A 22,746-nucleotide genomic window follows, 5' to 3' on the forward strand; every position below is an offset into this window, starting at 1 on the left:
GTAGCCAGCCACTGAAAGAGAATCGACGAGAACGACTACAAAGCGGGCCATGCTCGTTCGACCGCGTCCTATCGCTTTGAAAGGGAAACAGAAATTTTCAAATTGCCTCATTACCAAAGGAAGCTGTATAACTGGCGCATCGGGTGAAAGGCTTTAGACGCACCTCCTTAGCGTGTTGGACGTCGCGCATCTACAGTTTCCAAGAAACACGCGCACAATCGGCATTATATAATGCAATATCCGTGAACCGTTTAAAATGCAACTCGCTAAAGTGCCAAGGATACGGATGCAATCGAATGTCTACGCTACAGTTGGCTAACGCGTCTCCCCGTAACCGTGTATTTCTACTTGCGTTGCTGTTTCTAATACTTTCTATTTGCGGCGCGGCGCGGCCCGGTATCGTTCGGTCGAAACTTTTTGTAGACAATGACTAATCGCTGAAAAGCCGATTCGTAGTCGGTAAATCAAAGTTCTGTTCGATTTAGATGTAAGTTTGCGATATCTGCGAATCTTGATTTCGAACGCGACTCAATTTCCGAGCGGGTGCGACCGTTATCGTTTGGTAGCTCGTTTCGTCGATAAATTCCGACGGTGCGCGGCGAATTATTCGAGAAATTAGAAATTTATTCTGCTCGGCACGGCACGGCACAGCACGGCACGGAACGCGCGATTATTTCACTTTGAGTATTATCACGCTTGTGTATCCGGAAAGTTGACGAGGAGGGTTGGGGCCAAGGTTCGTTAATTATGGCACCAACCATTCCCTTCCCATCGTGTACGTGTAATTACACGTACACGTTCCTATAGATGCTACCAACCGTACGAGCCGTTGGCATGTTGCATCGTATTTAATCGGGCTAACACAAGAATCAAACTCGACCAACGGCGTTTTTCAACCGTCCTCGTCGCGACCTATTGTGCTCGTTAATACGCGCGACATTGTTACAAAGAAAAGAAAAGAAAAGAAAAGAAAAGAAAAGAAAAGAAAAGAAAACGGGAAAACAAGGTTCGATCCTCGATTCGGTATCCTCGGATATGAAATTCCGATGAAATATTATAAATTTATGATGTCTGTTGTAATAATAAACCATTTAAATGCAAATGTAAAATGCACCAATGAATTCAGAATAAATTGCTCGACAAGTCCTTTTCCGATTATCAGGACGCCCGCACCGCGCCGTTTTCCTCTTTGACGACAAGCGTTTCCATCTCACCAGGAAGCCGTGCGAGAAAGAGCCAATTAAAAATAAAACTTTCCCGCTTACCATCGCGTGTCGCGAGAAGCGAATCGTTCTAAATTTAAAATTGTCCACTTTTTTAATCAGTTTCTTTAAGCCGAATATACGAGTACAGTTGTTTCGCGATCAAAGAGAATTGCGACGTGCGACACCCGACATTGCGAGTTCTCTAAACGAATCGGTCCGTTTCTCTCAAGCCTTTTTTTCCGTCTACATAATTCGAAACGATAAACAACATAATTATGGAACAAAAGGATTCGGTCGTTGGTCTTTCGCGAATAACAATGTCACACCTCGTCTCACCGTTCTGTTTACACTCGTGAATCAGCTTGATTCGATTCCAGTCAGCGTCGGCATCGGAGTCGGAGCAAGCCCTCGAGTTGCTTACGCGAACATTGACTCCTGTCGTGACAACAATTTTTGTACGATATCGTTATTACGTACGAATTGGGATTAATAGCAGGCCGCGTATTTCTCGCAAAAGAAACCGTTCGAATCGTGGACATTTGCATAAGTATGTAAATCGTAACAGTCTCTATCTTTGATCGCGCAGAAAAGCGCGCGTTAACGCGATAATATCTAACGAATGGATAGTTGTTGTGGGATTGATCGATGGGTGAATGGATAGATATATTCGAGATAGATGGATATGTAGAGAGCTATCCGGAAACGTATGAATAGAGGCGTGGATCTGGATAGTGGATACGTGCATGGATACATTCGCAACGCGATAGAGGAAGACAAGCAAGGATCGGTCGAAAAGTGGGCTAGTTAGCCGATTATCGGTTATCGCGAACGGTAAAGGCAACATAGATGTAGCAACAAGTAACAGACATCGATGTTACGATGTCACGCTTTACGATTATCGTTCCAACGATCGTGTCAACGATATCGTGCTTCGTTGCCGTGCAAATTGTTGTTGACGGAAAATACAATAGTTATTTGGGCTCGCGTGCCTGTAAAAGCGTCCAAGATGAAAGAAAACGAGAAACAAGTGAAACATTATTTTGGCAGGTTGCAACGACAGGAGCATTTTTTGGATCGCCAAATGGTTCCAATTTCAACCAGTCGCTAACAATTCTTCCGCGTAATTATCGTATCGTTTATCAGCAAACTGCAGCTTCGACGTCTATTCTCGTTCAACAAATTCCTACTCTTTCACCGGAGGTCTACTTTTTATTCCATTTCTAGTCTCATCGGTCAATAATTCCGTTTCACAGTTCGCGATGCACTGCCAAGCTCCGATGTGCCGAAATGCGATCAAATCCGAATCTCCGTCCTCGCTTTCTCGTTTCGAGTCGAACGATAATCCAAGTTCGTTAATTAAACGAGCGACGAATGCCGAATTAAACCTACAGCGAATGCGTACAACGACTTATAGGTTGCGTAGAAAATCGCAATGGTAATATTAAGCCGTTTGTCGTTTTCTCGAAACGATGCGACCAACTCGGTATGTGCGATTCTCGATGCGATATGCGAACAAGAGTAGATCGTAGGCGAAAGAATATTATTTTCTGGATTAAAGGAGATGGAATATAATGTATTTCTCGTATAGATCGGAGATTATGGCGTACTCTAGAGACGGAGACGGATACGAAGACCCCATCGCCGTAGACACTTACTCGAAATATCTCGAGTTAAAGCTTATTTAATGACATTCAGATTACGTAACCGGGGCCGTAATTTCGAGATCGAAACTCGTTAATGCCGTAGAAACCTAACCCAGAATCTGGCTGCTCTCGATCGAATAGAGCGATATCGAGCCCACGAGAAACGAATCGTGTTTTTCCGCACTTTATTCGAGTTGCTTTACACGCGGAACAAACTTGACTCGAATAAATCGTCTATTTGTTGTTTCTTGGCAACCTGCTGGAAAAACCGTTTGCCACATACAAAGTATCAAGTATAAAGGTAAGGTTTGTCTTTTCTGTCCCAAACATTCTTCTTTCGCATTCGCACGCAAACCTTTAATAATTGAGCTGTCGGCATTCAAAGAACCGTCAAGTTTGTTCCCTCGAGTCACAATTTCCGCGATTTGCTTTCGGATCGATAGCATCTCTCTGCTTTCCTGGAGATTAACGCGACGTACAATACGTACATCTTTGTGCATCGAATCGATATAAAACAGAGTTTGATAGTATCTCCATAAATAAACGCGACCCGTATACGCGATATGTATACCAACCGCTTTAAGTAAAGCTTTTATTAGAAACTTGAAACCTTCCGTCCCGAAGGAATTTATTACCCGGAATATCGTCGCACGCGAACGGTGTTAATTCGTTCCGCGTTCCACGGAGTTTGCGTCAACCGTGTGGAAATTGTATTTCGTCGCCGGATTTTCCCGTTTCCGGGACGACCGAGCGCCTCCCGTCTCGCTTTTACTCGACGCAAACTTCCTGTCGAGTCTTATTACGAGCAACGGTCAAGTTTTATCGTTAAAACAGACCGTTTCGATTTTTCTGACATGGAATCGAATTAATATCCAGTCTCTCCCCCCCCCCTCCGGCGTGTTACAAAAAAAAAAAAAAAAAACGTGGCAGAATCGAGCCGGTGCGGTGGTTGTTTTCAACTCCTTTTGCTACGACGGTAACGATTTTGTTACGCTCAACGACTACAGTAGAAACGAACGGATTACAGTGGGTCCCAGCTCGGTGAACGTTATGCAAAATTCTGTTCGGTAACGGAAACGATTCGCATTCCCGTAACTAAATCAAAAGTGCCGTGAAGCGAGTAGATTGAATTCGTTCGAAAGCGACCGCGAGAACACGAGGTATACGGGGCAAAGTTTAAGCGAGGTGAGTATTCGAATAACTTTCGAGTGACTGCGGAAAACAGAAGTTGAAGGGTTAAAGTTTTCCATGCATTCCCGGCAGTAACATCCTCGACGCATAACCGTTTCCACGGCACGACAACAGCCAACTCTGCAACTACCAAGACAGACCAAAGGAGAAATTTGTTCCGCGAGAGCTCGGGCCAGCAAACAACTGGCGACGCGACGCCGACGCCAACGCCGACGCCGACGCCGACGCCAACGGTCGCGTCGGTCGGTTCTAGGATACGTCCAAGACGCTTTTTCGTAAAATGGTCGCTCGTTGAAAAGTCCTCGATTTATTCGCTTATTTTGATCGGCCGACAACGTTTCGTTCTTACTCGAACGAAACCGCTAAAAAGCCACGAGAATTCTATCCGCGACCAAGATATTTAAGCGACGAGGAAACAACCTGGTAAGAATAGTGGGTAAAAGGTCTAAAGCTGCTAATGCGATTCGAGCGGATGTTAGTCTTTCACGAAAGATCCAATGCAAAGAAGATTACGCGGTTGGAATAATGTTGCATGCGAGCACGTTCAAATTTTCCAACGCTTCCCTCGGACCTCGCGTTTCGAAATTTCCGTTTCGCTTCGTTTCGTTTCCAAGCTGTTGCGTTAACGAAGAGTCGAACAACTCTACTCATCTCTAGCTCGGGTACCTCGGGGTTGCTAAGCCCCGTACTGTAGCTTATAAAAACACCGCTACAGCCCCTGAGGGTGTATAGATAGTTTGAAAGCGCGATACTTTGGCCGATTTCTTTCCGTATTAAATGGAAATTGAACGAAGAGAATAGGACGCGTGCGCGTCCATGTAGCTGTAATCATGACCGCCCTTCTACTACATATGTATAACTATGTACATTAGGATTACGATAGTTGAATGCACTTTGCAGCTAATAGAGAGTTCTCGACTATCGCGTAGCGTGAATTCGATGTTAATTAGCCGGAAAGCAGTGTTGTTGTTTCGATAGGTACGATGCGTTACAGTACGTTACAATACATGCGTACTTTTTTCGAGAAATAAGATTCTGTAATGTGTGCGAATTAGAATACAAGCGTGAACGAATTGCCCGCGTTGCAATAGGAACGATTGGAATTTCCTTTTATCGATGAACAAAAGTAAGAGAATTTGTAACGAGCGAATTATAATTCTTCTTTTGTATAAGTCTGTCGACGGTAACGCAAATGTTGACGGGCGCGAGCTGTCGATAGGGATCGAAATAGAAAGAAACCAGACTTCTCGTGCTGGCCAGGTAATTCGTCCTACCGTTTCTCTAGCGAGCGAAATAGAAACGTCCGTCAACGTCGCGATGTTTAAATTGGATTTTGAATTTATCATTCCCGTCGGGAACGAGAGAATGAGTAACGGTACGTGCGCGTCTGGCCAACATAGAATCGAAGATAAAAACGAGGCAACTCGAGATTGTTTCGCAAAGGCGGCCAACTATCGCGAAACTGTTGCGTAGACAAAAATTGGTCGGTGATTCGATCGTAGCTACGGTGCAGGTTTAGCAATCCCGAGATACCCGAGCCGAAATAGAGGAGGGGACCCAATCAACTACTGGTATTCCTAATGGGAGAATTACGAAGAGAGCTATCCAAGCAAATGCAAATGCAAGAATGAAACGAGTGGAAAGAGTAAGGCTGGTAGACCAGTGTTATATCGTAGTAAAGTTACGCAACTTGGCACCTTTAGAAATAAAAGCCACTCGCTCGGTGATCAGAAGGTGCATCGTGTACCGAAAAAAACAAGACTGGGATACGAGACCAGTAGCGTGTATCTGGTACCGGCTTCGCGAACAAACGAGCGTTATCGTGCCCTCGAATTGCTGGATTACACGGATAATCTGCCATGGTCGCGATCGCGGCGAGGATGTTGGACCGCGTGCCGGAATTTCCAACTGTCTATCGGTGGAATTTCACCATCTTATGCTACGTTTACGATGCAACTGTGATCTGTGACAAGTGAGGATTTACCCGTCGTTCGTCCAAGTTAATCCCAGTTGGGCGCTGCGCAAACAAACTTGCTTTAATCGCAAAACGGCGACGTTAATCCGGAATCCTTGAGGCTCTCGCATCGGAGATCCCATCGCGTTTCTCGATGAAACGAAATCGTTGGGTTGCACGCCAGTCGTTGGCAAAAATGACCAAGTAAACCAACGAAAATTACCACTAGTAAATTAGGCTAATAGACGAGGCTCGTCCCCTGTATCGTGGCGTGCCAACAAAACCGCTGACCACGCCCGAAACGAGGACTCGCTCTTCATTTTCCAAGTAGTGCCGGCCCGGCCCGGCCCGGCTCGGCTCGGTCAGACACACCACGACTCTGCCAGTTTTCGCTCTCTTTATACGTTGTCTGTCCACTTAAACGAAGAGTAGCCCTCTTTATTCGTCCGAATACGTACAGTTCGAACGACCTCGAACATTCCAAGGAACAAGTTACTCGAGTCTTGGAATCACCAACGTGAAACGATTTTTCGCGATTGAAAATAATTATGTCGGTGGATCATTTATTTTACTCGTAGGAAGATTCGGTTGCGGATTCATAAGCGAACCTTTCAAATTCAGTGGTAAATAAGAAATCGTATATGAGGTACGGAAACGAAGCAAATTACCTGATTTGCTCTGTAACGTCCAAGTAATCGACCGTGCACGTGCACGTGCACGTTCACGTTTCGTCGACGAGTCACGCGCTCGCAGACGAAATATCGATACCGATGCGTTCCATCGACTCGTCGAAATTGTCAATCTTGCTGGCTATAAAGTGTGTCTGTAAACTTCCATATCGCAGAGTACATAACCGAACTAATATATTCGAGGATATCGGTTACCTCGAAATTTAATCTTCGATAACGATAATGTTAGGAATTATGCAGGAAATCGGTTGAAACGTGCCATTGTGCAGCGCGTTTTGCGCGAATGCGTACGGTTAAACGCGAGAAGCTAGAATTCCATTTGCCGCGGGTCAGGAATTTCCTTCCTTCCATGGCATGTGTTTTTCCATCCGTGAAAGTCCGACCGACGAAAGGTCGAAAGCCTTGCTTGCACCTGTGATTCACATACTCGTCCGTTACGATCACGAGACCCGAGAAGGCCACAGCTATGCGTGTACTGTCATGTCGCGTCTACTACTATGTAAAATGTCCATCGTATTTAACTAAACGCTGTCGAACGGAACCTAACGGTATAAAATACAGTTGGTCTAGACATTCGGAACGATTCCCTTTGTCTCTGTTGGAAATGGCAAGTTCGCGAAAGGGAAGACGAATTTTCAGAACCGAAAACGTCATGGAAACGGAATTTATCGTTTCATACTTCCGACCTACTGTCGAGCTATTCTTTCGTTTCTCCGACGCGCATTGTACTTGCGTGGTACGATAAATAATAAAGTTTTCGGTAGACTAGCGACGGTTAGCTCGCTTCGTATCATCGATAGAAAAATCGACCTACTTTGAATTCATCGTGCAATTCGGAAAGAGGCTGTACCTCGCCGCGACGCATCGCATCGTCCCATCGTAGCTACTACATCGTAGCTACTACAAAGACGTCTTACGGCTTTGGAAAATTGTATTTTGACTAAGATTCCCTTTTGAGGAAAGAAGCGACGCGGATATAAATATAGACAAATATCTCGATACTGGTGAGAGTCGATAGAGAATCGTGTGCGCAAGCGGCACGAATCAACTTTGTGTATCGAATACGAGGTTCAAAAGATGAATAGATCGCCAACACTTGGACTAAATGGTAAAATTCCAAAAGAACGTCATTCGAAATGGACAACGGATATCCTTCTAGAGGAGGGAATTGGTTTCTCGGCACGTGTAAAAGCACGAGTGCACTGCGCGAAGAGAATAACGAGTCGCGATCGATAATCGAGCCACGTAAGAATTCATTGTCAGACCGAAAACACAGAGAGCCAAGATCAATTGCGGCGCTTCCCGTATTTTTACAAAGAGTAAAAAGGGTAATTTGTACGCGTCGAAGACATTGTAACGAGCAAAGTTTCCGCAACGTTGAAACTGTCGATTTATTACAAGGTCGCATTCAAACGTCCGCGTTAATTCGAGAAGAAAGATCCGTCTCTTCTCGGATCAAGTATGAAATTCCGAGATAAAGCGGGGAAAGTTGGCAGACGTGGAAACGCGCTCGTTTCTATATGACCAGCTTCAAAGCCGTTTTTTCCCTTTCTCGCGGCAGCTTTCCTTCCCCGGAGAACGGTTCTCTCTCTCTCTCTCTCTCCCTAACGCCCTCGGACCAGATCAAGCCACGATAGAACCTCGATTTTCCATCGGAAAGTTTGGACGACAAAAGGGCGGCTGACGGATTTTAGAAACGAACCAACGACATAAAAGGGAAGACATATTCGTTCCTGTTAACGTTAAAAAATCTATTTCTGGTTGTTCGTTGGATCGATGTAGGTCATCCGTTTTCTATGGAGCAGCGTCTCGGTTTTCATAACCGCGGTACCCGCTGAAATTGTTGAACGTTTGGATATATAGAAAAGCCTGTGAAAAAGGCTGTCTATTAGCTTTGGAAAAGTTTCGTTTCCTAGCAAAAGAAGACTCGATATCAGCAAACGAAAAAGATTCGATTAACCACTTTTTCTGCACGTTTCCGAATAAACAGTTTAAACGAAGGCAAGGGGAATTTTGCGATCAAGAAAATAGACATTCGACACGAAGACTTTTTGCATGAATCGTTTCAGTCGGCGCGGTGCGGCGAGTTGTGCCACGGCATCCTCCAGGGAGACGGATTTCACCAAACAAACTCGGGAAATCGCTTTCACCCCGGTTCGGTGCATGTCAAACTCCTGATATCGGGCACCGTTGCGAATTCCTCTAAATCGAACCGAAACAAATTTCTCGACGCGTGCCGCCCGCGTTCGCGCCGTGCCGCGCCGTTTCAATTTCAACTTTCTTCGTCGAGGCGTTTCCGATTAAAAACCAACACTTGGTCAGAATTTATTCGAAGAAAAAGAAAGCGTTTCACATTGGAATTATCGATGAAGAATGAATAAAAGTGTAGCGGTATGTTTTGGTTAAAAGCATCGAATGGACAGATGAAACTGATACCAAGCAAAAGGAGGCGAGGCGAGCGAGTCTCCGTTTCAAAGTTGGTTTAAACTGGGATCGCTGCTTTATTATTTCACGAGTTGCTAAAATACCGGTTAACCCGTGTCCCGCGAGAATCGCAACGTTATCGTACTCGCCGCTTTATCAAAACACGATCTGGCTTTTAACGGTAGCTCGAACGATAAACGACGACAACGCGAGGTTTCGATCCAGTTTTCCATTGAAAGCCAACGATGGGATCGAACCGCGTTAAACGCAATTGCGATCGGTGTTGTCGATCGTCGACTATCTTCCCCGATACCTCGATGAACGATTCGCGTTGAACAACTCGAAGAAACGTTTCGCGATATTAATTTCTTCGTTCGATGGATTGTCCAGTCGAGTAAGAAATACGGAAATATAGAAATGCGAAAGCAAACTAAAGTTTAGTTTGCTTGTAGCATTTTTATATGTGATTTAACATTAAAATGATCTCGAGCGTAAGTAACATTTGCTCGCAGAGGTCGCAACGGCTTTGGAATACTCGATGTAAATTATTACGCAAAGCAACCAACCGATATACATCGAGCCTCGAGAGTTATTTATCGTGCACTCGACGCAACGAGAGACTAATTTTCTAGAACACTCGATCGATTCTTATTTTCCGATAGTAGACTCGTTCCCTTTAGAGCTTCGCCCCCGGGACCTTTATTGCTTCCGAATCGATCGACAAAAATATTTGCAAGCGAAACGGATATAACCGTGCGCACGGATCGTTTCGCGTATTCGCAATTTTTCCAGATTCAACCAAAGCGTCCAAGATACGTTTATTTACTCTATCGTATGAATATACGAATACGAAACTATCGAAATACCAATGCTACGTATCGATTATCCGCGAATCGTCTCTCGCGATCGCTAATTGGATCGTGTTCTTCTGTTGCAGGTAAGGGAGTGTGTCTGTCGCGAATCGCGGCGCTATCCTTGGACGATTTATTGCCGCTCTAGTATCGCTCGCTATTCATCGAATTGATCAACACCAGCAATTCGTACACTTATCCGGCCCAGAGTAGTTTACGGGACATCGTAAATTGCATGGGTTGTTACATCAATTTATGCTCGTACACCATTTAAACGCATGCACGAGATACGCATGCGTACACCTGACCGACGCGACCTTTGACCTATCGATAGATAGAACCAGAATATTGTTGGACACCCACGCAACTTGGTTAATAATTTGCGATACGGTTTGAACTTTCGAAACGATTCTTTCATCTCACATTTCTAGAAAAACAAACGATTACGCACGGAATAATGAAAAGTTTGTGTTTGAGAAACGGAACTAACCACGCTTGAATTTATCTAGAAGATTGCAGGAAAATATTAGACGGTTTGTACATTCGTTCTTTATGTCTTCCGAAAATTTCCCACCATTCTCTACCGACTACTTGTTCGAGCTACGAAACACTCTATATAAATTGGTCTCTGGGTAATCGATGCAAAAAGTTGCGGCGTCTGCAAACAATAGGCAGCAGAGTCACGACAAAGCGACGCGATATAGGTCGAGAAGGTGCCCCGTCCGTGCTCACTTCTCACTTCTCACTGCTCACTACTCACTACTCACTACTCACTACTCACGGCTCGCGCGTCTTAGACTTTAGACTTTAGACTTTGCGCTTTACCCTTCGCTCTGTCGGTTTCATCATTTGGCCGCGATGGTGTAAAGCGTAAACTACCTTTGTCGATAAAGACAAAGAGTTGGAATCTCTCGAAATCGGAAAGTTTAACGACTTTCGAGATAGCGTAACTTGCACATCTGCGGATCTACATAACATACGAGTACATTGATACATATATGGTTGGCTAGGTAATACGACTAGATTCGCACGTACGGTACGCAACAGTCTCTGGTTTACGGCAGCGAGGAAGAACCCGATGGAAGATCGGCATGGAATCGAACGAGTTTCCACCGGGCTGCCCATACCGGTGGTTCCGGACGATATAAGGGATTCCAAGCATCTTGGAATATCGCATGCCAGGCTATTCTCGGGTTGAAAGCTCCCTTAACACGCGGAGAAATTATCTTTGCGTACGATCCAATAAAACTTGCCACAAACTTTGTCATTGTCGCTCGAAACTGTACCCACGCCAACGCTGTTAGTATTTTCGTTTACTTGGCAAACTTTGCTTCCTATCCGAGATATCCTATTTCCCAAAGGCCCTAAACTATCCCACGGCTGACTGTTGTATCGTAATGGCGTAATTAACCGTGGGACGAATATTTCGAGGTTAACGTTGCGCTTCGATCTAACGGAAAATTGATTATACCGGAAGAAACAAACGTTTGTTACGTATCTAATATAAATGAAATTTATATCCTGAAACAATTGTCGATCCATTGGAATAATCCGAGAGATATTTATAGCAACGCCGATGCCGATGCCGATGCCGGCACAACTTCCAACCGATAGAAACGATCTCGCGGTGCATCGATCAAGGTCTCTCGTTATTCGCGGGCGAACCTTTCGCGAGACGAAGCGATGCCAACTGTCCTGATTATCGAATTGCTGTGGCATATCGGCATGCAACAGTGGTCTCGCTAAATTTCCCGCTTTCCTGACCCCGTGTACCTGCAACAATGACCAAAGGTACATCCGTTCGATGTTCGCGTATATGCGCGTGCATAATTATCTGGGTCACGTTTGCAAAACTCGAAGAATCAGACGCGCGACAACTTTGTAAACGAGTAATGCTCTCGAAAGCAAAAGCGTTCCCGGCAAACGGTTTCGAATACGTATACGGATACGTATTCCGCACGAGTAAGCTCGCTGTAAATTACTCGATCCTTGGAAGAATAGTACGTTTGCTCGAGCAATCTGTCGTGATTCGGTAACCCGTTAGCAAATTAATCAAAAATTCTACCTACTATGCACGCGCATACCTTTCGTTTCAATGAAATCGACTCGTTTACCTTCCATTTTTCCTCTATTTATTCTTTTTTTCTAGCAACGGCCGTTATATATTACGATGCTGGAAGCACGCGACGAATCTCGATTCCTTTCGCATTCCTACAATTCTCGACGCAGCCAATTACGATACCAGGATCGTAGTCTGGAAATACTAGAGCTTGCCGGATCGGTACAGCAAAGCGAAACTCGCGATATCTTCAGCCCGAAACTTTGAATTTCTCGAAATTTAACGCTGAAAAAATACAATACCATTTTGCTTTCTTTTTACAACTTTTAAACAATCGCAATGCAACGTCCGATCGCCGCGCCGAGCTCGTTGGAATCGCGTTACGTTCGATCGTCCATAATCCGATAACTCGGTGGTTGTAGCCGATAAAAACTGGTCCTCGAAATATTTTCCATTGTGGTAAAATAATTGTAGGTCCGTGGCTCGCGACATGGTAGCGCAGCGTAAATTGGACCGAGGCGAGGGTCAAAATGAATTTGAAATGGCAGTAATGGAGAGGCGATCGTCCAGTGTTTGATCGAGCGTAATTCAAACTAGAAGTAGGTAAATAACGACGCAACGATTGGCAGAGAGTAAACTTTGTAAATGAACGAAAAACCTGACTGACGCGTATCATCGTTTCGCGACTAATTCGCTAAGAATAAGAAAAGTCCAAGTCGAAAAGAAGAGCTGCGAACAGAACTCGGAAAAGGAAATTTCTTTCGTTTTATTTAGGATCGTGGAAAGTGGCTCTAGACTGGAGCAAAATTAATAGCTGCGGTCGCGATAGAAGAAAATTATAGAACGGAGTTGGTCTTTAATCCTCTTGTCCAGTGGCGTGCGAGGCTCGAGATAACGGGTGGTTGACTAAACGAGTGCAGGTTTAGCGTTACCGTAACGCTACGAATCCTAGTACTACACCTACATAACAGCTATCATAAAATCGGACGATCGTATTTTTACGAGTAGAAATTTCTCAGCCCGCGCGTGAAGCCTTAACCTTGCGTAAATATACTTTTTATCGGTGTTTACAACAAGAACGTCCCAATTACAAAAGACACCTATACAAGGAAACGCCTGTCGTCACAAGTAACGAACAAGCTGAAACCTCCTTTCAAAGTATCAACGTTATTTCAGAGGCGTAACTAGGAACGGGAAAACACGGTTTCGATGTTTGTTACCGTTTCTCCTTTTCCGACGGTGGATAGTGGATAGGGATGATAGTAGATGGCCCGAAGCCAACACCTCGAGCAGTCGAGGCGTTGCGTTCCCCACTGCTCGAGATTCGCGACTCGCGATCGAGTACACAGCGATACCGAGAATCCATCCAACTTTCAAACGCTTGAAACGCGTGTGCTCGAAAGATTTGATTTACTATCGAAAGTCGACGCAACGCGACGATGAAAACAAGTTTGCCGAGGACGTGCGAGAACGTGCTCGCGCTCGATAACAGAGCTCTCCGTCGACTAACGCCGCCGCGGCAACGTCAAAGTCAAAGTAGACGCGGAGCATGTACGAACGGACCTGGAGAGATCTGGCGACGACGAAAAGCTATGAATTAAATACGCTGGCTAGGACGAAGATAATGGAATTTCAAACTGGAAATTGGCATCGATACGAAGATTCGGTATCGGTTGCGAGGCAACCGCATGTGACGTAGACGTGCAATTAATACCAGCGACTTGGGCTTAAATGCTTTGAAACGAGTTCACTGGGCCAACGTGTACGTCGATCCGCGAGGAATCGCTAATTCGCTGCGCACACCGACGCCGACGTCGACGCTCTCTCGGTATGCCGTTTGTGGTATCCAAATGCAATATACTATAGCGCATCTGTCGCCTACACGTTGCGTACAATCTCTCGCTTCCGTATCTCTACGTTACGTATCGGCTAATTTTGTGAACGTGCTCGAGAGAGCACGCGAATCATGGCAATTGCGAGCATTCCGATCGAACGAAAAATACGCGGGATTTATTTAGTAGGTTTTTGATTGTAAAGGCCAGCCGAGCAAACGTAAACCAACGCGTGCGGTTCTTCATTGTACACGTACAAGTTCGTAAAGATTTTCTTGCGCTTCTGCCGAAAATACGACACGTTATACATATGTAAGAGACTCGAGCCTTGCTGAAAAGTTGCGCGTTCGTAATTATAGCCCGAGACTATTTAAGGTAATGTCACGACATTTCCTGCGGTCAACAAAAATAAAATATCCCTTGTCGTACATTCTGACCCTGACGGTTTTGGCGCATTAATCTTGGTCTGTGCATCGTCTCGTGGCGTTTAAACTTGAACGCGACGCTGGCGGTCCGCTTCGTGTCGGCGTCGTAGTCCCGATTCCCGTACACGAGAGGATATCGTACAGGAGGCGGAATTGGATCGAGGTGTCGAGGCTCCAAGTGAAACGATCGATTCGATACCTTTTCTAATTATTTCCGAAAAAAGAATGCTTACCGGCTCGATGAGCGCTCGATTCTCGCTCTTTATTCTCATTCCTAACGGGTACAGAGTCTACAAGTTTATATGCACTCGACCAACCGCTCGTCTTGGAGTATCCTCGATGGAGAAGCTTCGCTTTGACAGATGGGATTTGTTACCGGGCTGCTCCCGACGTTTTCTGGCCGTCATCGTAAAATATACGTGCCGGACACGTTCGTACTATGTAAATGCGACTGCTATGCGCTGCCGCGGAAATAAAAATAGTGAGCAGAGCGAGCTGGAGAAAATGGGACTCCATAGAGGAAGCGAGTCGGTAAAGTAGGTTGAAAGCGCATTCAAAAATTGAATAACTTGGAATGCACTCGATGAACGAGTTATACGCGGTGTTTTCCCTCTTTCCGCGAAAACGTTTTAAAATGGTTAGCTTAAAATACAGCATACTACTCGTTTCCGGTGTACCCGATTCGTTCCAATACCGAAAAGAAAGCGTGTATAAAAATGTCACGATTTTCTTTCAGTGCAATGCAGCCGTCGGCGTAAAGGCGTTTTTCGACATGATGCACAGCGGACCGCACAAAGTGATGCTGTTCGGAGCAGCTTGCACGCACGTCACGGATCCTATCGCCAAGGCGTCCAAGCATTGGCGTCTCACGCAGGTAAACGAAACATTTGTCGCGCAACTTTTTACTCGATCGCATTACGATTAACGATCGTAAGATTAGGTAAATACGCGTAAACAACGTATTTGAGTGTTTGTTTGTGTTTGTTACAGCTTAGTTACGCGGACACGCATCCAATGTTTACGAGCAATAGCTTTCCGAACTTTTTTCGAGTGGTGCCATCCGAGAACGCGTTCAACGCTCCCCGCGTAGCGCTTTTGATACACTTCAATTGGACCAGAGTTGGTACGATTTACCAAAACGAGCCAAGATACGCCCTAGTAAGTATTTCAAGTTTCCACCAATCACGTCGGATTATACGAGCACGCCTGAGAATATGGTGAGCGTTCAGCACTTAACTTTTAACATTTCTATTATATCGTATACGAATTATGAAATCATAGTACGGATACATGTAGGCAAGTAAGAAAAGTTGAACGCTTACGGTGATTGTTTCGTTGGATAGTTGAATGTTTCAAGCGTTTGGAGCCACGATCCGTGTCATCTCATCTTTCCAGGCTCACAATAGATTGGTCGCCGATTTAGACGCCAGCAAAATGGAGGTGGTGGAAACGCAGAGCTTTGCCACGGAGGTAACGACAGCCCTCGAGAAACTGAAGGAAAAGGATGTTCGAATAATTTTAGGAAATTTCAACGAAATCTGGGCTAGACGAATATTCTGCGAGGCGTACAAGTGCGTAGATCGGTTAAAGTTTTCCACGCGACGTTGAAAACTTTCAACTGAAGGCACTCGCGTGTTACAGATTTGGTATGTTTGGGCGAAAATATCAATGGGTAATCATGGGAACGTACGCGGAGGAGTGGTGGCTTCGACCTGGAGGCGGTTGCGCTCCCACGGAACTTTCCGAAGCACTTCACGGTGCCATTTTGACTGATCTGCTCCCGTTGACGACGGAACAACGTTACACGGTATCCGGGATCGTAAGTAACCGCGACCATTCGTATTTCTTATTTCTTATTTGTTATCGCTCACTCCACCCTCCAACACGAATCGTTCGGCAATCGTTGCGAATGTTCAACAGACTCCGAAGCAATATCAGGCCGAGTACGACTCGAGACGGGGCACCGAGTATTCGAGATTCCACGGATACACGTACGACGGTATATGGGCGGTTGCTCTGGCGATCCAGCACGTGGCGCGCAGGATAAGACACTATCGTCGCAATCAGACCATATCGGATTTCAGATACAGAGACGCGCTCTGGGAGAAGCTTTTCCTCGAGGCCCTCAGGAATACCAGTTTCGAGGGAGTGACGGTGAGGAACGAGATAACGGTTTAATTGGATCGACCAAGGACGAAACGAGTACTTAGTTTCGGTTTCGAGTAATCCGAGTCCTTTTCGTTACTCGGTTGCTTACAAACTGGAATACAAAACATAGAGACGAACCAACGACAAATGAATCGATAATGGTCTGCGAGCCGAGCGATTGACGCCGGCCGGCGAATCGCAATAAATCAACCTTTTCCAACAATCCCAACTTTCATATTCGAGGAACGCGTTAAAATAAATGAAAGTTTACGCTCGAGCGACGGTTAAAGCGGTATCTCCTACTCCGTATGTAAATGTAAACTCGCGTTTATTGTCGCGTATTTAGCGCGTTCGTTTTGCTGTTTCGACTAACCGAGACCGAGGGACGGATTCGGAGTCGAGCATGCGCCAAGATAAACGCGAATTCGCGATTCAACGGGATATTTATCGGCCGATAAAAACAAACAATTCGAAACGAACGGAATCGCGTGTCTGTATGGTTCGTTGGCGTTCTTTCGTTGGTTGTTAATTTCGCGGCTCGCGCAACGTATCGGCACAATTCTACAGACAATTTCGTATCGCAAATTTCTACCAACAATAACTTGTAGTACATACGAGAGTAGCTATCGTCGAAAAGTTTCCAAGAAACGACGACGACGACGACGACACGCTTCGAAATCGGTGCTCGAAACCAACTTGGAATCGTGCTTTAGCAAACAATCTTGAAACGAATCACGATCAAACACGAGCATGCCAATCTGAAACGTGTGCGCTTGATATTTCAGGGGCCTGTACGTTTCTACGATAACGAACGAAAGGCATACATTCTGTTAAAACAGTTTCAAAGTGAGTACGGGAAACGACATCGACACCTAGGTAAACACGCGACTATTTCTATTTGTATTTGTACGCGTTTTGTTATTGCAGGCGGTAGCGAAGTCAAGGTTGGGGAATTCGATGGCGTAACCGAGATGTTGGACCTGACCAGGGGTGAGCCTTTGGTTTGGAGAGGACGGTCACCGCCGAAAGATCGAACCCTTCATATCACCGAGCACACCACCGTAAATATTACGATTTACGCGGTGCTAGCATCGGCGGCTAGCGTGGGTATAGTCATGGCGGCCATTTTTCTCGCCATCAATATTAAATACAGAAATCAAAGGTGATTATTCGAGAATCGAATGCGTTTTCCGATCTCGATTTTATAGAATCGATAACTTTCAGCCGCTTGAAAATATCGTACTCGACGCGACGATAAGAGGAAACTCGTTGATCGCGCGTATCCTTTGTACTCGTGCCCCCCGGTATATTCTAATTCTTTGTTCTCACGATCGATCATCTTAAACGTTTCAGATACATAAAAATGTCATCGCCGCATTTAAACAACCTCATTATCGTCGGATGCATGCTGACCTACAGCAGTGTAATTTTCCTTGGGTTAGATTCACAGCTGTCCAGTGTAACTGCATTTCCGTATATTTGCACCGCGAGAGCATGGTTACTGATGGCTGGTTTCTCGTTGGCCTTTGGTTCCATGTTCTCGAAAACATGGCGGGTACATTCCATCTTCACCGACGTTAAGCTGAATAAAAAGGTGAGCCGCGGCCAACCTTTTCCTCGACTATGATACGTATCGTATCGTAGAGAGGGATGCTTGATTCTTGGATTCTTTTCCGCTCGTCGACGCTTGCAACGTCTTGCAGCGTCTTGCAGCGTCTTGCAGCGATCGCTTACACGTTAATCCAAATTGATTTCGATGATATATAAAAATACTCGACGAATTCAACATCTCTAATCGTAGATGGTACGATACGCGGTAGATGGTTTGCACGTTCTCGAGCACGATACGGTACACGGAAGTCGATCTCGAGCTCGTGCACGGCCAAACTAACGAAATTACGCTGGTAATATGTATACATACGTCTCTCGCCGTTTAGGTCATAAAGGATTACCAGTTATTTATGGTGGTCGGTGTATTGTTAGTTATCGATTTGGGGATTATGACAACGTGGCAGGTTGCGGACCCATTCTACAGGGAGACCAAACAAATGGAACCCTATGTACGTAACAATCTCTGTGAAAAGTATATGATGTATGTATAGTAGACATCGGAGAGCCACCGTAACGCGTATCGGTCTTGTTCTTTCAGCCACATCCTTCCAGCGAGGATATCATCATAATACCGGAAAACGAGTACTGTCAGAGTAATCGGATGACTGTCTATTTAGGCTGTATATATGCGTACAAAGGACTGTTGATGGTGCGTAATTGAAAGGGGACGACGAATCCGTCGCGAGAGATGCGCCTCATCGAGAAATATTTGTTTCTGTCGCAGATATTTGGCGCTTTTTTGGCATGGGAAACGAGACACGTCAGTATACCGGCACTGAACGACAGCAAGTACGTCGGAATGAGCGTGTACAACGTCGTGATCATGTGCGTCACCGGGGCAGCTATAAGCTTCGTGCTGGCTGACAAGCAAGACGCCATGTTCATAATGTTGGCGGTGTTTATAATATTCTGCAGCACGGGTACTCTGTGCCTGGTTTTCGTACCGAAGGTACTTTAACACGCAAATTGTTTGAATGTTGCCGTTTTCGCGATGCGGAAGCTTAAGAGAGCTTGTTTTCGATGGCAGCTGATAGAACTCCGAAGAAATCCTCAAGGCGCGATAGACAAACGAATCAGAGCTACTCTGAGGCCCATGTCGAAGACGCGGAGAGACTCGAGCATGAGCGAACTGGAAGAACGTCTGAAAGAGGCTACGCTGGCGAATCAGAAATTTCGTAAGCAGCTGCTGGAGAAAGATTCGGAACTTCAGGTAAGCGAATGCTTTTATAATCGATCGTAGGAGCCAACGAATGATTAAAAACAATTGTATCGGATCGGATGCAAACGATTTTTCCCATCGCAGATGTTCGTAAGACGACTCGACGATCAAGCTGCCTTGGACACCCAAGAAGCGATGGACAGACTGACGGTTCCGCGGCAAGAGGCAACAATAAAGAAAGAGGGTAACGATTGCGCTTCTATTTACACGTACGCGCCTATCGATGTTAATATTTTCACCGTTTCATCGCAGGTTTGTCCGTCAATACGGAGACGACCGATATCTCGATATCAATGTGCAGCCTCAACTCGACGACCACTTCTCAGCCGGAAGCCGATTACGCGAACGCGACCATCGTCGAGCAACAAGCCGCAAAGTGCGTAGAAATAGATTGCGTTACCATGGGAAAGAATATTTTTAAGAGTGTGTTTAAGAGTACGAGCAACTTTTCAGGAAGAAGACGTCCTTTTCAAAAGTTCCGGGTATCGCCATCGACGGTGAACGGGTGCCTCTGGTGCCGCAGGCGGACGGCCGAGCCGCCGCCGACAAGGGAGCCAATGATAACGCGTCGTTCGGGCCAGCCTCGGCCGTGAAACACGGGACCGAGGAATCGGCTCGTAGGAGAAGTCGTTCCGGGAAAGAAACCGAACCTCTGATCGAGAGAAGCCCAGAGTCACGTACAGACGGCAAAACCAACGTTGAATTCGTACCGGAAATCGTCGAGGAAGGCGACGCCGTAATTCTCGAAGAGACCGAGATCCCTAGACACGGGAAATCGGTGAGATGCAGAGACGAGCGCAGATCGAGACATCAGACACCGTTACCTGGCAAAAACGTTTCCTTTGGCGAACTTCACGAGCAAAATTACCTAGAGCAATCCATATTGCCTCCTCCGTTGCAGTTTGTAGCGAAACATCGACATTCCGGTGAGTACCTACGCGATCGGGAACTCTTGTACGAGATCGCACGAGACAGAGGTAGGTCTAGGCCTGTATCGGGTTATTTCGAAAAACATGCCCGTAAATTTGATTTCGTGTGGCTGCGACAGGTTCAACGACCACGTCCTCCCATCAATCGCTCAAGAGAAGATCGTCCGTGAAGAACAACGGAATGGCCCATTCTCATCACGAGCTGTTTCAAACTCGACGAACGAGCGTGCCGGTCAACTCGATCAGCTACATTTCGACCGAGAACGTATCAAAGTCCGAGAGAATGGAAGTGTCTCTGGGCTCGTTGGACAAATCGTACGTGATCGGCGAGTGCGGGCACAGACGAGCGCTGTTGGGCGTAACCGGTTACCGTTGCGAAAAGCACGCCGGTCATGGACACTCTCGCGCGACGTACAACGGTTCGGCCGAGACACCACCCGCGCCGAGAAGACAACGGAAGCACTACGATTCGCAGAACGCGAGCTCGCCGAGCGTGCCCGCGGTCGTCAGCGCGAGTTACTCCGACACGGGTAAGTACCAGTGCTCTACATGATGTACAAATACATGTACGTATATTGTAGGATTTATTATACGTTACTATGTTTATAAAATACTGACTTAACTATTAACGAAACTAAAATGAATAGAGTCCGCTCAACGATCCGCTCTACGTCTTTACCCTTCGTACTGCTCAACTAAATCTGTCCCCAACGCTTCTTTTTCTACCCAGGGTTTTTCCCAGGCAAGGGAACGTTGTTCTAGGCGGCCTCGCCGAGGCGCGCCTGGACAACATCAGCCCAAGTGGCCAGGTCATAAATTAAACTAAACTAAAGCTACGTTACAATATCCTTATACCTATCCTATAGCTAACGGCTCTCTCCCTTTCTCTCTCTCACGCACACGCACACATTCCCACTCTTACAATATCGGTAGCACTGTTTCGATAACGATGCCTCCTTCTTGTTGCTGGCTTTTCAGAGAAATGCGACGAATCCGTCTCGACGATCATTCAACGATCAGTGTCCGAGAGATCGCGAGAAACGTGTCCACGTTTAAGGAGCGAGCACAACGCGACGACCGAGTGTCCTCACCGTGCCGCTCGAAGGATACGAGAATGCAGGCACACAGAGTCCAAGCTTCGACAACAGGCGCGACTAGAGTACGTGCAGAGCACACCGAACGTGGCTACCATTCACAACAACAAATTCGCAAGTGCGAATCCACGCGGAGGAGGAGGAGGAGGAGGCGGTAGTGGAGGCGGTGGCGGCGGTGGCGGCGGTGGGGTTGGCGGTGGCAATGGCGGGACAGGAAACGACGTCGGTATCGATATCGGTATCGGTATCGGTATCGGTATCGGCGTACCAGGAACAAGAAACGCCGTCAGAGTGGCTGGATCCGTAGCCACGAGTTCGGACGTTGTCGGTGGTTCAACGATCAACGTCTCCAAGATGTACAGTGCTGTGTCGGACGGCGAGTTGCTGGATCTAACGATTCTTCCGATCTTTCAGAAGCTGCTCACCGAGAGACACAAGAGCTCGTCGAGAGGCGGTTACGGGGCCAGCGTACGCAGCTGTCCAAATATATCCATCAAATGCGACATCGTCGAGTATCTTTAACGATCTTCCAACACGTAGTTTGGAATTACGCGCGGTATCGGTGGTACGGGCTTCTAGTATCTGTCGCGAAAGAAATGTATCGCCCGTCCGATGTGGATCATCGTTTCCTTATTCTCGAACCGTGATTATCGAATTGGTAAAGTTTGTTCGTTTGTAAACTGTGTCTAGCAACGCAACCGCCTAAGCGTATTCGTACGTAAAAATTCGTATCCAAAAAGTTTCGGTTACGTCACCGTAACCGTAACCGTAACCGTAATCGTAACCGTAACCGTAACCGTAACCATCGTTGTTGCAACCGAACACCGATTAGATAGTCTCGCGTTCGTATAAACGCGTTCGTACAATGCGTTACGTAATTTAATAACGTACCGTCGAGTCATCCTGTCCCGTCGGCGTCGTTCGGAACCGTAGCCAACTATGTACGTATACGAGGCTGACGCATTTCCACGTACCGCGTAATACTCTCGCTAGATCTCGAATAAACAGTTTTTGATATAAGCGAACTTTTAACCTAATACGTATTCGAAAGAAAAGACGAAAACCTGGACGAGGATGCCGGCCGGCCCCCCTTTCTACAAAGCTCGATAATTTCTATTCTTCGTTGAAATCGACGAACCGAACCGAACTTAGCTAACTACCTACCTACGTACATACATACATACATACATACATACATACGCCTGCCGCGTTACAATTAGATCGATTCTTTTCTTTGTTAAATAGATGAATCCGATGTATGCGATACGTCTCGTACGACTTTTGTTTTCACGGTGTTTCTTTTAGCAAACGACGGGCACATTTTCGGATGTGTCTGATGTATAGTTAATATCGAAAAGGGGACGAAACGCATCGTTACGAAACGGAAGAACGAGTTTTTATATCGAATAATATAAGGAAACGTTCGTAACGTAAACACTGCACAGATCCTGGTTACTCGAACAAAAATTCAC

At 46.1% G+C, this 22,746-nt stretch overlaps 1 protein-coding gene across 3 annotated transcripts in view; it reads left to right on the forward strand.

Annotated features, from left to right (window-relative positions):
* The window catches only part of LOC128885866 (gamma-aminobutyric acid type B receptor subunit 2-like), a 59,088-nt gene extending 36,656 nt beyond the window's left edge, over nt 1–22,432 (forward strand). The window contains exons 1-18 of one of the 3 annotated variants that reach the window (XM_054140201.1): nt 14,609–14,809; nt 15,010–15,147; nt 15,264–15,431; nt 15,669–15,844; nt 15,915–16,092; nt 16,194–16,427; nt 17,207–17,267; nt 17,349–17,583; nt 17,775–18,015; nt 18,359–18,481; nt 18,571–18,681; nt 18,757–18,981; nt 19,060–19,242; nt 19,336–19,435; nt 19,504–19,627; nt 19,705–20,228; nt 20,300–20,710; nt 21,159–22,432. In XM_054140201.1, the coding sequence (XP_053996176.1) occupies nt 15,046–15,147; nt 15,264–15,431; nt 15,669–15,844; nt 15,915–16,092; nt 16,194–16,427; nt 17,207–17,267; nt 17,349–17,583; nt 17,775–18,015; nt 18,359–18,481; nt 18,571–18,681; nt 18,757–18,981; nt 19,060–19,242; nt 19,336–19,435; nt 19,504–19,627; nt 19,705–20,228; nt 20,300–20,710; nt 21,159–21,796 (3,834 nt within the window). In that variant the 5' untranslated portion in view covers nt 14,609–14,809; nt 15,010–15,045 and the 3' untranslated portion in view covers nt 21,797–22,432. Of the gene's footprint in view, nt 1–14,608; nt 14,810–15,009; nt 15,148–15,263; nt 15,432–15,668; nt 15,845–15,914; nt 16,093–16,193; nt 16,428–17,206; nt 17,268–17,348; nt 17,584–17,774; nt 18,016–18,358; nt 18,482–18,570; nt 18,682–18,756; nt 18,982–19,059; nt 19,243–19,335; nt 19,436–19,503; nt 19,628–19,704; nt 20,229–20,299; nt 20,711–21,158 lie in introns of those variants that run through there. The other 2 variants (XM_054140190.1, XM_054140194.1) reach the window with 2 other exon arrangements.
* The last annotated feature ends 314 nt before the right edge of the window (nt 22,433–22,746 follow it).

Source organism: Hylaeus anthracinus, unplaced genomic scaffold (genome assembly GCF_026225885.1).
Source record: "Hylaeus anthracinus isolate JK02 unplaced genomic scaffold, UHH_iyHylAnth1.0_haploid 0, whole genome shotgun sequence".
NCBI lineage: Eukaryota > Metazoa > Arthropoda > Insecta > Hymenoptera > Colletidae > Hylaeus > Hylaeus anthracinus.